Source organism: Labrus bergylta, chromosome 7, assembly GCF_963930695.1.
Source record: "Labrus bergylta chromosome 7, fLabBer1.1, whole genome shotgun sequence".
NCBI classification, from domain to species: domain Eukaryota; kingdom Metazoa; phylum Chordata; class Actinopteri; order Labriformes; family Labridae; genus Labrus; species Labrus bergylta.
The window spans coordinates 14638857-14653726 of record NC_089201.1 but is presented as its reverse complement, the minus strand read 5'-3'; the positions used below and the strand labels follow the sequence as shown (position 1 = coordinate 14653726).

Here is a 14870-nt window from a genome sequence, read left to right as displayed (position 1 = left end):
ACACACACACACACACACACACACACACACACACACACACACACACACACACACTTGCACTGGAGCGCCAGCCACCACGCAAACCTACTTTTTACTTTTAGTGCTGCAGCACACAGTTGATCCGTGATCCGTACGGACCGAGGTGGGAACACACGTGACCCGGTCAAACAGTCGGTTGGACTTTACTCCGTTCACTCTCACCGTGTCTGCAGCTAATTTAACAAAAGCAAAATCATCTCACAGCAGCCTGCTGTAGTCTGCATTATTTTTTACAGAACTCTCATTTATTACTTTCTGTTTGTTGTGTGAGTATTAAATGCGTTTGTAGGCTGTTGGTAAAGGCTATGGCTCACTATGTGGACTGGTAGATCTCGGCAGACTGGTAACTTTAAAAGTAGATCTTGGTTCAAAAAAGGTTGGGCACCCCTGCGTTAGTGCATAACTCAACATTGTTCAGTTACGTATAACACGTAAAGCTCACTTTTTCAGTTCATTCCCCGTCCATGAATCCCTCGAATTCTTCTTCTTCAGTGTCCGAATTGAACAGTTGGGCGAGTACGGCATCCAACATGCCCGGCTCCCTCTCGTCATTATCCGAGTCAGTGTCGCTGAGCGCCGTGTACAACCAGTATGGATCAACCAATTAACCAATTGATCCATATATAAGGCGCTCCGGATTATAAGGCACACTGTCGTTTTTTGAGAAAATTAAAGGCTTTTAAGTGCGCCTTATAGTGCGGAAAATACGGTAAGCAATCGTGGGAGAAGAGCCTTGGTGAGAGAGGTAAAGAAGAACCCAAAGATCACTGTGGCTGAGCTCCAGAGATGCAGTAGGGAGATGGGAGAAAGTTCCACAAAGTCAACTATCACTGCAGCCCTCCACCAGTCGGGGCTTTATGGCAGAATGGCCCGACGGAAGCCTCTCCTCAGTGCAAGACATATGAAAGCCTGCATAGAGTTTGCCAAAAAACACATGAAGGACTCCCAGACTATGAGAAATAAGATTCTCTGGTCTGATGAGACCAAGATTGAACTTTTTGGCTTTAATTCTAAGCGGTATGTGTGGAGAAAACCAGGCACTGCTCATCACCTGCCCAATACAATCCCAACAGTGAAACATGGTGGTGGCAGCATCATGCTATGGGGGTGTTTTTCAGCTGCAGGGACAAGACGACTGGTTGCAATTGAAGGAAAGATGAATACGGCCAAGTACAGCGATATCCTGGAAGAAAACCTCTTCCAGAGTGCTCAGGACCTCAGACTGGGCCAAAGGTTCACCTTCCAACAAGACAATGACCCTAAGCACACAGCTAAAATAACAAAGGAGTGGCTTCGGAACAACTCTGTGACCATTCTTGACTGGCCCAGCCAGAGCCCTGACCTAAACCCAATTGAGCGTCTCTGGAGAGACCTGAAAATGGCTGTCCACCAACGTTCATCATCCAACCTGACAGAACTGGAGAGGATCTGCAAGGAAGAATGGCAGAGGATCCCCAAATCCAGGTGTGAAAAACTTGTTGCATCATTCCCAAGAAGACTCATGGCTGTACTAGCTCAAAAGGGTGCTTCTACTCAATACTGAGCAAAGGGTCTGAATACTTATGACCATGTGATATTTCAGTTTTTCTTTTTTAATAAATTTGCAAAAATTTCTACATTTCTGTTTTTTTTCTGTCAAGATGGGGTGCTGAGTGTACATTAATGAGAAATAAAATGAACTTTTTTGATTTTAGCAAATGGCTGCAATGAAACAAAGAGTGAAAAATGTAAAGGGGTCTGAATACTTTCCGTACCCACTGTAGCTTGTGGGAGGCTTCACAATTGGTCATACGATAAGTATAGAGCTCAACAGTGTCTGACCACTTTCTCTGCAGCTCTGGTTCTGATTGTAAATTTCCCCGTTCAGATCCTCAGTTGACATTTCACAAAATCTTAATATCAAGAGATTGAAGCCTTGAACCAAGACAACCAGCAACCCAACCTCTAATATTTGATTGTGTGTGCTTTTAAAAACTGGAAAATAAAGTCCCGGCGCCAGGGAGTTGATTCGTGGCTCTGCTCTCACTGTGTGGGTGTGTGCAGTCGCACGACCAAAATGTCCAGCATGCCAGAAATTAATTGGACTGGTCGGGAGGGAGGGGCTGATCAGGATGTGAGTGGCTGTTGTGCCCCTAACGACGGCCTGATTTCAAATGAGTCGTATGATTAAAAAGATTGTGTATAAATCGTCCTGAAATCGCTCAGTGTAAGCTTGGCTTTAGGGTTAAAATGAAAAGAATCTAAAAATATGCAATTTACTCATGTTAGTCACTTTAAATAAAGTCAAACATGTCCAGCAGTTTATTAAATGTATTTATAACCTTTAATTAAAACTGAAAGTGTTAATTTTATGTGTTATGGGTTTTGTTAGCTGTGCAGAGCTTCAGTTTGTGTTTAGCAGCTCAGATCTCTTGTCTTTGAGACACAAAGCGTGAGGATAAACTCAGACCACACTGATGCAGAATGTGATGCTTCCAACCCAACACAAATCACAACCAATGGAATCGTTTGTCTTTATATTGAAACATCAGAGCATCTTTCATGTGTGGCCATCTTTCTGCCCAGATAGAAACAAAAGTGAATCAGACAAAGTGAAAGCAGCAATCAGACTGGCATGGAAAAATAATCGGTGCTGGTTAATGAGGCTCTGGCTGGTCCATTAGTCTGTCTGCATGCCAGTCACTGACATTAAATAATCATCATTGAACCGTCTGCTGATGGAGGAGACGGTCTGATGTGTCAAAAGAAGAAACAATCACATCATGACGGGCTCAAAAGGAAGCGGGTAATTTTCAGTTTGGTCGCTGTGTTGTAGTTTCTCTCTTTAAAACACAATATAGATAATTGCTGTTTTTGTGTGATCTGACCCTCAGCTGCATTCAGCTCGCTCAGTTGGTAGAAAACAGAGTCTGATGAAATAAGTGGATGAAATGCAGCAGGGAGAAAAGCAGACAAGTTGAATACATTGCTGTAGGAAAACAACATTAAGTTTTGTGTAGAGTTTATTGTGAATATTGAATAGATCTCAACGAGGCACTCTTGAGTTCTTTCAACACATAACATCCGGACATTTTCTAGATCTTGTCACCAGATTCTAGGCTTGATATATTCAGTGATTAGCTTTGTGCACATACACCTCATAGCATGAGATTGTCCATGACGGAAGCACTCTCACACCTTCACATGTTGTGTTTAGTCGAGGCGAGGGGGTTGAGTTTGCAGGGTGGGGTCTTTGTAAGCATGCAGGTGTGTGTGTAAATATCGCTTCAAAGTGTATAAGGACCTTTTCACTTTGAAAAAGTCACCCAACAGGACATTGTTTGGAAAATGATCAGGTGTGAAAGGAGCTTCTGATTCAACAGATTCCACCTCTTTACTCTGGGAAATAATGTTAGGTGAAGTTTTCATCTTTGTACATGTAGGAACACTAATATGCTGTTACCAATATATCGGTGATAGACCCACATTGACCTTTCACATTGGCCCTAAGATTTGTAAGGGCTAGCCTCTAAAAAAGAAGCCCAAATTTGCATCTTTTGTTTGATTTAAAGGTCACATATTCTCCTCCTCTTCAACCAGTTTAAGTAAGTCTCAGAGCTCCTCAAAACATGTGTTTGAAGTTTCTTATTCTAAATCCACACTGATCCTGTATTTGATCATGTCTATAAACCCCTCTATTTCAGCCCTGCTCAGAACAGGCTGTTTCTGTGTCTGTACCTTTAAATGTAAATTAGCTGTGTCTGACCACGCCCCCTCTCTGGAAGGGAGGGGGGCGTGGCTCGGGCTTTCTTGCTCCATGTCCTATTGTTTACAGTGAGAAGGCAGACTCAGAGGGCAGAACAAACACCTAGCTGTGGGAGTGTCACCCACCTGGGGGAGGGGTTACTGCCCTTTGTGATGTCATAAAGGGAAAATCTCCAAACAGCCTGTTTGAGCACACATTTTCTGAAAAATGGAACAGGGAAAAGACAGAGAGGATGGACTATTGTTATCATTGGGAGGTTTGTAGACAGACTAGGGACACATTAGTGTTAGAAAAACATGGTGAAGTGGATTTTGCAGAATATGTGACCTTTTAGGATAACACAAAGACTCAATTTGCCCTCTCCAGTCGTACAAGAAATCCTCCAGAACAAAGAAAGTCTGATCTGCTTGTGTTCAAGACATTTATGTGATCTGTTCGATCCTTTTAGTGTCTCTCAGTAGAAGACCTAAGAGCAGAAAATAGAGTACCACTTTGAGCTCACAGATCTTCTCATCCCACCTAAATAAACCGGAAACCAGCGTCATTGCGGCTTTAATCCCTCTAGAAACTCCTACCTCTTCATTGCAAGTGTAGTATTTTTAAACAGCCTGCTTTATAGTTTTTGGCCTTCCCGCTCGCCCTTCTTCAGCAGGAGCTTTTTTAATGTCTTTTGATTCTTTACAGTTGTGCACAGTTTGTGTTGAGTGATGCAGAGAGGCAGATTAGCTGCTGTTAGCGGGCTCCTCTGGTGGCAGCTGCATCTGTCACCTCCCTCTTCATCCACTTAACATTTGCCCGTTTCCATTTATCAAAGTAAAGACGACTCTCTCTGCAGCGTCTCTCAGCAATTCCCCCCCGCTGATTTCAAATGTCTCTGCTGATTTCTTTATTACCAAAACAACCGTTTTCTCTGGCGTTTCTCCTCGTTGAGGATCTAAAGCCTTCACTTATTTCTTTCCATGTCGTTAGTCTTGCAGCTCCACAGTAGTTTCTCTCCATCTGCTGTTGGTTCACGCTCTGCAGGTCTATTGCTCTCAGGAGGCGGCGTTACAAACCCTCAGAGCAGACTGATGCTGGTCACGTGTTAGAGTACAGTCAGAACATGTGTTGTATTACGTCTGTCTGAAACCTGCAGCTTACTAGAAAACCTTTTCACTTTATTTCAATTAAATCACAATTCTGAATGAAAAGGTGGAGCAGCTGTCACCTTCACAGCAAGAAGAATCCTGGTTTGAATGTTCGGGTCACTTTTCTGTCTGCATGTTGTTCAGGAGTTTGCGTTGGTTTTCTCTGGGTACTCTGGCTTCCTCCCGCAATCCAAAACATGCCTCTTTGGTGGACTTATAACTCTAAATCCCTATAAGGTGTGCACGAGTGAGTGTCAGGTTGTCTGTCTCTATATGTGTTACGAACCCGTCTAGGGGGGCAGGTTTACAACATAAAAAAAACCCGGCAAGTACTTCCTGGTCCCCAAACCAAAAGCAAAAACTAATGTTGATTAACAGAGATTTATTTCCAACACCAATTCAAACACCTATTAACAAAGAACAATCTCTAAACAAAATGAACACAAAAGAAAAAAGGCAATAAACAGCTTCTCAAACAAAAGATTTGCTCAAATAAGAAAAACACAATTCAAAGCTTTTAACAATTCTGTGACAACGTCTGAAATCTAAGTCTAAGTTGGAGGCCGAGGAATAGCGACTGCTGCTGCTGTCAGTACACGCGCCGCCCCTCCTGAGAATCCCAGCAAGCCTTATAGACGTGACACCACTCCCGACCAATGATGGCGGCGTCCTCCCTCCAGCTGGTTGAGTCCCCCAACCAATCCCCGATCTCCACCTGCAGGTGCATCAATCCTCACACGCAAAACACTCTCACTCCCACACACACCACAATACAATACACAAACATACGGCCAGGACCGTAACAATATGTCAGTGTTCAAGGTGCACCCTGCCTTTCACCCAATGACAGCTGGGCTCAGCTCCAGCCCTCTTTCAACCCTTTAGAAACTAAATGTAAAAGCTAATGCATGGATTGAATGATTAAAACATAATTGCATTTATTTTAATTTGAACATTTGGGGTTGCTCATTGGTGTTACACAATAATTATTAAGTTCTTTAAGAGCTTTTACTGCCGCTCCACACGGTCCCACTTTCAAACACCAATCACCAACAATTTCTCCTGTTTGCTCACCAGCTTTAACGAGGTATTGCTGGAATACATTAGAGCATGACCGATTAATTATCGTTGCATTATTCTTAAAACATTAAAGTACAGTATGATCTAAAGTGCACATTTGTGCCTGAGCTGAATTCACAGCACCCGCAGTGCCCCCTAGTGGAGAGGGGTTTCATTATAACTAAAACAAATCAATCTCAAGATTTCCCTGAATCCATATTGAATTGGGAAAATAATAATTGCAATGTATTGATGAATCAATATTTTTAACCAGCCCTATTACACTATCAGTTCTCTTTCACCAGCAGAGGGCGCTATATGGATTACAGCAAGCATCATCACACTTCAGAATGTCGAGTGGTTATTGCACGTACATGCTCAGTTTCTTTCCAGTTGAGTGACCATCTTGTCCTCACTGTAAATATTTTCCACAAGTGTTTGATAACTGCATTTGAGGGATCAACACAATTATGTTTTTTAAAACGGGCAATATATTGATATCAGATTTTTTCTCTCCCAATTGATATCGGTATCGCCCCAAATATCTCACATCAGTCGGGCCCGAGCATTCATTCATGCAGTTGGCATATATGAACATCTACATTAGGGTGGCTGTGGCTCAGTTGGAAGAGTCGGTTGCTCTCAACTGGGAGGTTGGGCTTCGATCCCCAGCTCCTGCAGCTACATGCAACATGATGTATCCTTGGGAAGGACACTTAACCCCTTCATAGACGGTGTGTGAATGTGTGGATTATTCACTTCTGATGGTCACTTTACCCAGCAGCCTCTACCATCAGTGTGTGAATGTGTAGGTGTGACCTGCGGTGTAAAAGCTCTTAGAGTAGTCAGAAGATTAGAAATAGATCAAGTCCATTTATCTTCCACATTACCTGAGGAGAATATGACTTATGAAAATAGGTTAGATATTTTCAACACTCTCATCTTATGAGATCGACCTCGACACATTCAAATTGCATCTTTCATATCATGTCCTACATTATTGAAGAGAATCTGTGTATATGAAAAAATGTATGAAACCAATGGACTTATTACAGCGGCCTTAGAGATCAATGCCAGATGATCATTGTCTCTCTCTGCATGTTCGTCCTTGAGCTGCTGCTGATTTCATCTCTCTGTTAAACTCAGACGTGTTCTGTTAAAGTGATGCACAAATAGTTTGACCTGTTGCATTGCAATCCTGTAAGAATTGCCAGGATCATGATGCTTTTTCAAACATGAGAGATATTCGTCAATATTTCAGGTGTGAGATGGATGAAAGGAGCTCAAGAGAATCTGTGCATGTGTCATCCAGTTCACAACAAGACATGTCAAAGATTTGTTTTTAGGTTATTTAGAAAAGATTTGTACTGAAATACTGCAGAAATCCTGCATCAGTTGAGTTTTAAATTAGTGTTTTTCCACCTGAAGAAGTAAAACATGCTCTTTCACTATCACCAATGCAGATACAGTTTTAAAGGTTACCTGAGTCTGTTTTAGTGTCTTTCACATCTGATGTAAATAAACTTTAAATCTTGGAGTCACAAATATTTTCTGCCAAATACAGAAGAATTCTGAGTGATGAATAAATGAAATAAAGATGTGAATTTGTGCACATCATCAGAGGAAAATGAGCTGAATATGTCAAATGTTTCCCAGACTTAAAATGTTTGAGTCCAGTTTGATGTTTGTGCCTGTTTGTGTCTCCACACTGTCCTCAGTGGCCGCTCTCAGCACACTCAGCCTCCATTAGATGAATCATTTGCTCGCCCATGTTCTGCCGTTCACCGTCTCAGAGTGACTTGCAGGAAGAGGTGAAGCAGCAGCCGGCTGAAAGAATGTTTAATGTCACGCTGAGACGCCGCTGCTTCCCTCTGAGCCACTTAGTCCTCTTTCAGACCGGGAGAGCATCGCTTTGGAGGAAGAACTGCTGCTAAAGAGCCACAAATGTGAATGAGAGTTTGGCATCAGAGCGGCTGAATGACTGTGTAGGAGGTCAGCGTGGCCCTCTGTGCACTCTGGATGTTTTGGAGATATCAAATGCCTGAAAAATGGCTTTTAGTCATTCAGCAGCTTCTGCAGAATTGAAAAAGTCATTTTCTAAAGTGCTTAAAGCCTCAAATTAAAGTAACATGAAGCATTTTTTAATAATGTCATTGTGTCTTATTCTGCTGTGATCCAGACGGGAGGTGGAACTTGACAACCCGTCTGATCTTGACATTCTTCTCTTTGTTTGTCTCTTTGTGTTTTGGAGCTCTGCGTCATCCAGTCCCTGTTTAGGAACATATTCATCAAACATATGAAGGGGAGGGTCTCACTGTCTGGTTTCTATTTGCACATTCTAAAAATAACTTTCAGCGTGTGAATAATTCAAAAAGGAATTGTGAGCACATTATGTCTGTGAGCGATCGTTTGGTTCCAAAAACATCTCCTGAAGATACTTTTTCAAGCCGAACATGACGGCTCTGAATCAGAAACCAGAGGGAGATTTAAAGAATGTGCATAGAAGAAAAGCATCTAACTCTGAATTATGTGGGGCTTTGTGACCATAGACTGTAAATAGTAATGGATGAAGCCTGAGTGACATCAGCCATCTGTTCCTGCAGAGGGCTCTGGAGGCTCATCAGCAGCAGCCGCCATGTTGGAAATCCTGTCTGAGTCTAACTTTCAGTCGACCTAATGACAGGCTGAGGACATAAATAGCTTCATGCATGATAAATATAATATATAAACTAAAACCTTGTTGTTGGGCTGTTGTTTTTTCCTCTGCAGGGCTTCCTGAAGAGCGAGCGAGTTTCCCGGATGGTTCAGAGCGGCGGCTGCTCGGCCAACGACTTTCGCGAGGTCTTCAAGAAGAACATCGAGCGGCGGGTCCGCAGCCTCCCAGAGATCGACGGCCTGAGCAAAGAGACGGTTCTCAGCTCCTGGATCGCCAAGTACGACTCCATCTACAGGGGGGATGAGGATATGAGGAGGCAGCCTCAGCGGGCTCACCTGAGCGCCGTGTCGGAGCTCATCCTCAGCAAGGAGCAGCTGTACGAGATGTTCCAGCAGATCCTCGGCATCCGGAAGTTTGAGCACCAGCTGCTGTACAACGCCTGCCAGGTCAGACTCACACAGACACACGTCTTTATCCATTACTGAACACACACTTCAAATACTTTCTCTACTCTGAAATAGAGCTCCGGACACATGGAAGTAAACAACAAAGACATATCTCTACATTTATGGTAGATCAGGAGACAGGAGTCCAGCTGATGGAGACAGAGCTTCTCTCCACACACATACTGTTTGTATTAAAACCATAAAGTCAGAACTACAGCCCCTCTGCTGCCTCTTTCCTCTGCAGAGTGGAAGACATACATCAAGTTGAAAACACACACACACACACACACAAACACAGTGCTGCTTTATTTATCACCATGGATGCTTTGTCTGGGCTCTGCTGCTTCATCACTTGGTTTAAATAAAAGAAACAGTGTGCAGCAGCAGCCAAGTCGTACCAGAGAACCAAAAATTTAATACAGAATTGATTTAAGATTCCTCCTGCAAAAATTCAGAAAACAACATTTTTGCCCAAATGAAAATGAAGCCATTGTGGAAGTGCAAAATCCTGTAGTTCATCAAGTGTCCATTAGAGGCTGGCTCCAGGAACACAGGAAGTCACATACACACCCATTCAAAAAAGACGTTTTTACAGCATAAATAAACATGTTTACAGCCTGGTAAACAAAAAAACTAAATAGGTCTGAATAGTTATTGTCCTCATGGGCACACACTGTATGAGGGGGATTTTTTTTCAAATGGCTCGGTTTTGATTTTATGAACGATACCTGTTATACATAGTTAGGTGCGTAGCTGACCTGATTGACAGGTTGGCGTGATGTAACGGTTCATCAAGAGGCTTAAAACCCGCCTCAGCCTCCAGCTCTCAGCCTGTCGTTAGGTTGACTGAAAGTTAGGCTGAGACTGGATTTCCAACATGGCGGCTGCTGCTGATGGTGACTCTGGAGCCCCCTGCAGGATCAGACAGGTGAAGTCACTCAGGCTTCATCCATTAATATTAGCCGTCTGTGTTTTACGCACACAATAAACTTGACTCCACGTTTAAGTTTGTGTCAGTGCTACAAAAAGGTCCAAAATAATAATCCGTCAGTATTTTCACCATTTACTCAAAAAAGTCAGAAAACATATTTCAATCTGTAGGAGTGGTAATGTTATGAGTGTATGGATGAGTGTGACAGTGTGTGTGTCAAAATGAGTTCAAAACAAAAGAAGCTTCAGGTAAAGGGGGGTTGGTGTTTTCGCAGAGAGAGACTTAGCTCTGAGTCTGAAGCTTCTGCATGTGATCCCATGAGCCAGACGACCTCTTTCTCCACTCTGAGTCTGCAGGTCACACAGGATCAGTAACAACTAGACTGAAGAGGAGCTGTACCTCTGGGAATTTTTGTGATGCCTCAGATTCTCTAAAAAGAATGGACTCAGATTCATAATGTTTATACAGAAACAGGTTGTTTAAATGTGTCTTTATAAACTCGCAGCCTCTTAGCTTGAGGATTGCTTTTGACCTTTGACCCCTCCCTGCAGTATTAAAGGTTAGTCATCACACTCAGCTCATGTGTCGATCCAGTCTTCAGGCCTGACGGGTTCGGGTGTTTTTTTTCCCTTCAGAGTCGATCTCCTCACCTGCAGGGAACCTGAGACATCTCCAGTCTGCACAAACGCAAAGGTCACATTTAAAGTTCACAGAATTATCCACAGTCATCCGTTAGAGACGAGCCTGCAGACAGATTCTGAACAAGGTTTTTTTAAACCCTGTTGTCTCTGCCTTTAAATATTCTGTCTTTCTCGTCTTTGTTTGTATTAGTGTGTTGATTCTGCATGTCATTCTTTAGACCGTTATTGTCCGAACTGAGGTATCAGTAGTTGATGAGTAGCCCTCTAATATAGAAAAAGTAGCTCCCCCTCCTATTGGCTCAAGGTTAATTCTCCAGAGAATATTCTGCTGCATTCTCACATCAGCTCACTCAGATTTATTGTGGGAAGATTACTAGGGGTCTGTCAGGAGAATCTCCGGGTGGAGTCTGAGTTTTCCGCAAATGTGAAAGACCTATAGGAGGTTTTTTTCTCTTCAAAACAAAACAAATGAAAGCCCTGTTCAATGTTTGTTAGATACTTTTTTCTGTTTATTTGCATGAACAGATTTTAAAGACCTTTTCCAGAAGTCTTAACAGTTTTTGAATAAAACTCTACAGAGGGAAACAGCACGTCAGTAATCCTCAGTGATGATGATGTCTCTCTTCTGTAACGAGCTCTGAACATAAATAGCTCCAGTTATAGATTACTTCACAGCCCATTGAGACATCATCCTCGCCTGGGTAACAACCAGAGTGTGTCTGTTGCCAGGACAGATTCTATTATTGTCCTGCTTCATTAGAGGCCTGAGGATGAGGAGAAGAAGAACAAGAAGAAAGGCGGGAGGGGTAGAGGGAAAGAAAAGAAAAGAGGACTCCATTTTTGAACAGCCACCTGTGATTCCAGGGTTTCATTTATCTCTGACATGATTCACTGTCTGCAAAGACTGGTTCATCGCGGAGTGGATTTTGTCATATCGCTCAGTTTATAATCCTATTTTGATGTTTGGCCTTTTTCTGCCTTTATTTACAGACAGGACAGTGGATAGAGTCAGTAATCAAGGAGAGAGAGAGAGAGTGTGGGAAGTTACATGTGGGGAAAGAGCCACAGGTCGGACTCAAACCCGGGCCGCCCACTTGGAGAACTACAGCCTCAGAACATGGCGATTGCACTAACCACTAGGCTACCGACGCCCCTATAATCTTATTTTAAATCATATCAGTAAAAACTGTAAAAATTTATATCATAATAATTAGGGCTTAACTTGCTCCGGGCTAAGAGCTCAGACAGATTTCTAGCATTCAGACAACTTCAAACTTTAATAATAAAAGTCAACTTATTAACATTAAAGTCGTTTTTTTGTCGGGCTTGGCCCCATCAATACAGTTATTGAGATGGGCCGGACCAGGTCTTAGAGAACTTGCACGGGTTGGTCCAGGTCTGAGAGAACGTGCACGGGTTGGTCCAGGTCTTAGAGAACGTCCACGGGTTGATCCAGGTCTTAGAGAACGTGCACGGGTTGGTCCAGGTCTTAGAGAACGTGCACGGGTTGGTCCAGGTCTGAGAGAACGTCCACGGGTTGATCCAGGTCTTAGAGAACGTCCACGGGTTGATCCAGGTCTTAGAGAACGTCCACGGGTTGGTCCAGGTCTTAGAGAACGTCCACGGGTTGGTCCAGGTCTTAGAGAACGTCCACGGGTTGGTCCAGGTCTGGTCTCACCTAATTGAGATTGAATTAGGCTCACAGTTTGCCCAGTCTGTGTTCGGTCACCGCTCTGAGGTGCTCTTGAAACCCCACCCAGGGGTGCTGAGGTAGTACAATCCACCCACAGTCATTACAGTTCAACACTAAACCAATCTGTTTTTAAAATTTGTGTTAGGTCAGTCGATAAAAGTGAACGATTGTTGGAGGTAATCAGCTGGTGCTCTGAAGTCGCTGACCACAGAGTCTTGCAGATGCAGAGTCACCTGATCCAAGTGGATCCTGTTTAACCAGACCTCATACAACCCCTCTTCAATAATACAGAGCTAGCCCTTTAAATGAGAGGATTTGTAATCAGCTGTGCAAAAAGAAATCATGACTGACGTCTGATGTTTTTCACATTCATGGATGTGTGAGTCCTACTCTTGAACAAGTTATGACTCACATATGGATGCTGGTGCAACAAATGGACCTTTTAGGGTTTAATGTGAACTCTCCTCCTCCAGCTGTTTGTCTGTTAATGTGTTTTCTAAGGCGCTCTAGCAGCACTTCAAATAATGTATCACATTTTTCTTTCCATGCATATTAGTGTCTTTATTTCTCCAAGAGTCCGGTGATCTTAGTCTGCACGTTGCCCCCCCCCCCCCCCCCCCCCCAAACACCCTCTTTAAAGCTGAGTGTGAATGCACAACATCATTTAAATGCAGTGTGACATGAACCACAGGGCACATGTTTAATTAAAGAACCAAAACTCTGCAGAGGCGTGATGTTGGTAAGAATGCAGTTTTTTGTTTTTTTTTGTTTTTTTTTAAAGTTTGCACAATTTCACATGAATCTGCTCAGGAATAAACTTTAAGAAACATCTTGATAAGTTGTTTTAGGTTTTAGTAATCGCCCGCTGGACTTGCAAACACTCGAGGGTGCACTTAGAAAACCAATATTCATCCAATCAAATCTTTTCAGGTGTACGTTCTGGCTTGTTTGGATCTTTTATTCATGGATGTTATCACCAGAAGCAGCGATGTACAGCGGGCTGTGGAGCGGGTCTATTGATTCCTGCTGTGTTTTCTGTCTGTATGTCGTCTCTCATTAGCTTTAAGAGGCCGGCAGATGAAGCTTTAATAAATTACCAGCAGCTCTCTGCCCACAGCCGCGACACAAACGTCTGCAAGGCTGTCTGAAAATCTGCCTGGAACTCCTCCTGTGGTGTTTAGACAGCAGTTTTACATGACAGGTGTTTCACTTTTTCAAACCAAACCAAATGTTGTTCAGCATTTTCAGCGCTCAGCGTCCAGAGCACTAAATTGCCCTCGTCGTCAGCTGTTTTTTGTTGCTGCGCTCTCAGTTGAAAACACTTCAACTTTTGGAACTCTGCCGCGCTCATCAATGTCACATGTCTCTCACCGACCAATCACAATCAAGATGGGGCGGGACTTACAGCATCAGCTCCACAACAATGGTGGAGGAGATGCTAGTCTGATTTGTCTTTTCATGTTTTCTCGCTGATCTTTCCTTGAATTAAATGGACTTGAGCTTGTATATTTCTTTTCTAGTCTTCTGACTACTCAAACCGCAGGTCACACCTACACATCAACACTATGATGGTACATTACAGAGGGGAGAATAACTTTTGCAACCTATAGCAACAATGAGTGCTGGTGAGAAGCGGGGTCTGTTAAGTATAAGAGGCTGAAAACAATGGCTGAAGTGAAATCTAGGACGTTGAGCTTTTTGTGTGATGACAGTCTAGCTTTTTAGGCATCCCCATGAACAATTTTTTTCTCATGAATGCAGACAAATATTGAGATATCGACTGAGTCTAAGCTCCAGTCTTGTGTCACAAGAGAGAAAACGTGTATTTTTTTGTCATTAGTTGATTTTGGTACCAAACAGTTCTGGGACTTTTTAAAGAGGAACTATCCATTCGGGAGTTCCCTGATAACTACACATCATGGGGACTTTTTTCTGTCAGCATTCACACTGCCATGATACCTACTCTGAAGCAGGAGCTAAAAAGGTTCCTCTTAAGGGGTTCATAGTTCCTGCTGGGTGGGATCATTAAAAACGGGGAGGGTTCAAACAGTTCCTAGAACTATGAAAAAGTTCCTGCGGTTCTGAAAACACAGATTGAAGCCGAATCTGCAAATGGTTCCTGTATTTTGTGGAGTCCCCTGAGGTGCGCCATTAAACGTCGATCAATTTCAACCCATTCAAACCAAAAACAATGATGATTGATATTTGGCTCAAATCGAAACATTTTTCTGACTCTGATGTTGCAGATTGGTCACCCCAGAAATCCCTTCATATTAAGTCTCTTCAGCCGAGCACACTGCCGCAGTCTGCCACACCCCCCGTAACGATCAGTCAGAAACTCAACTATCTTTAACATGACACTCTGTCCTCCACGTCTTTTTAAGTCATTGTCTAACACTTCTTCTGTGTGCACATCTTTTTACTCTGACAAGTCAACACTTTGCAGAGACTGTAACAGCGTCCTGTGGAGAATGGTTGTCATAGAAATGCTCAGAGGCAGAATTAGAAAGGCTGCCAACAAAGATCACATCAC

General features: G+C 43.0%; 1 protein-coding gene across 6 annotated transcripts in view; it reads left to right on the top strand.

Annotated features, from left to right (window-relative positions):
- Window positions 1-14870, top strand: part of cadps2 (Ca++-dependent secretion activator 2) — a 289863-nt gene that overhangs the window by 61938 nt on the left and 213055 nt on the right. For all 6 annotated transcript variants that reach the window (XM_065956845.1, XM_065956849.1, XM_065956844.1 and 3 more), the window contains exon 3: window positions 8740-9072. In XM_065956845.1, coding sequence (XP_065812917.1) covers window positions 8740-9072 — 333 coding nt within the window. The remainder of the gene's footprint in view (window positions 1-8739; window positions 9073-14870) is intronic.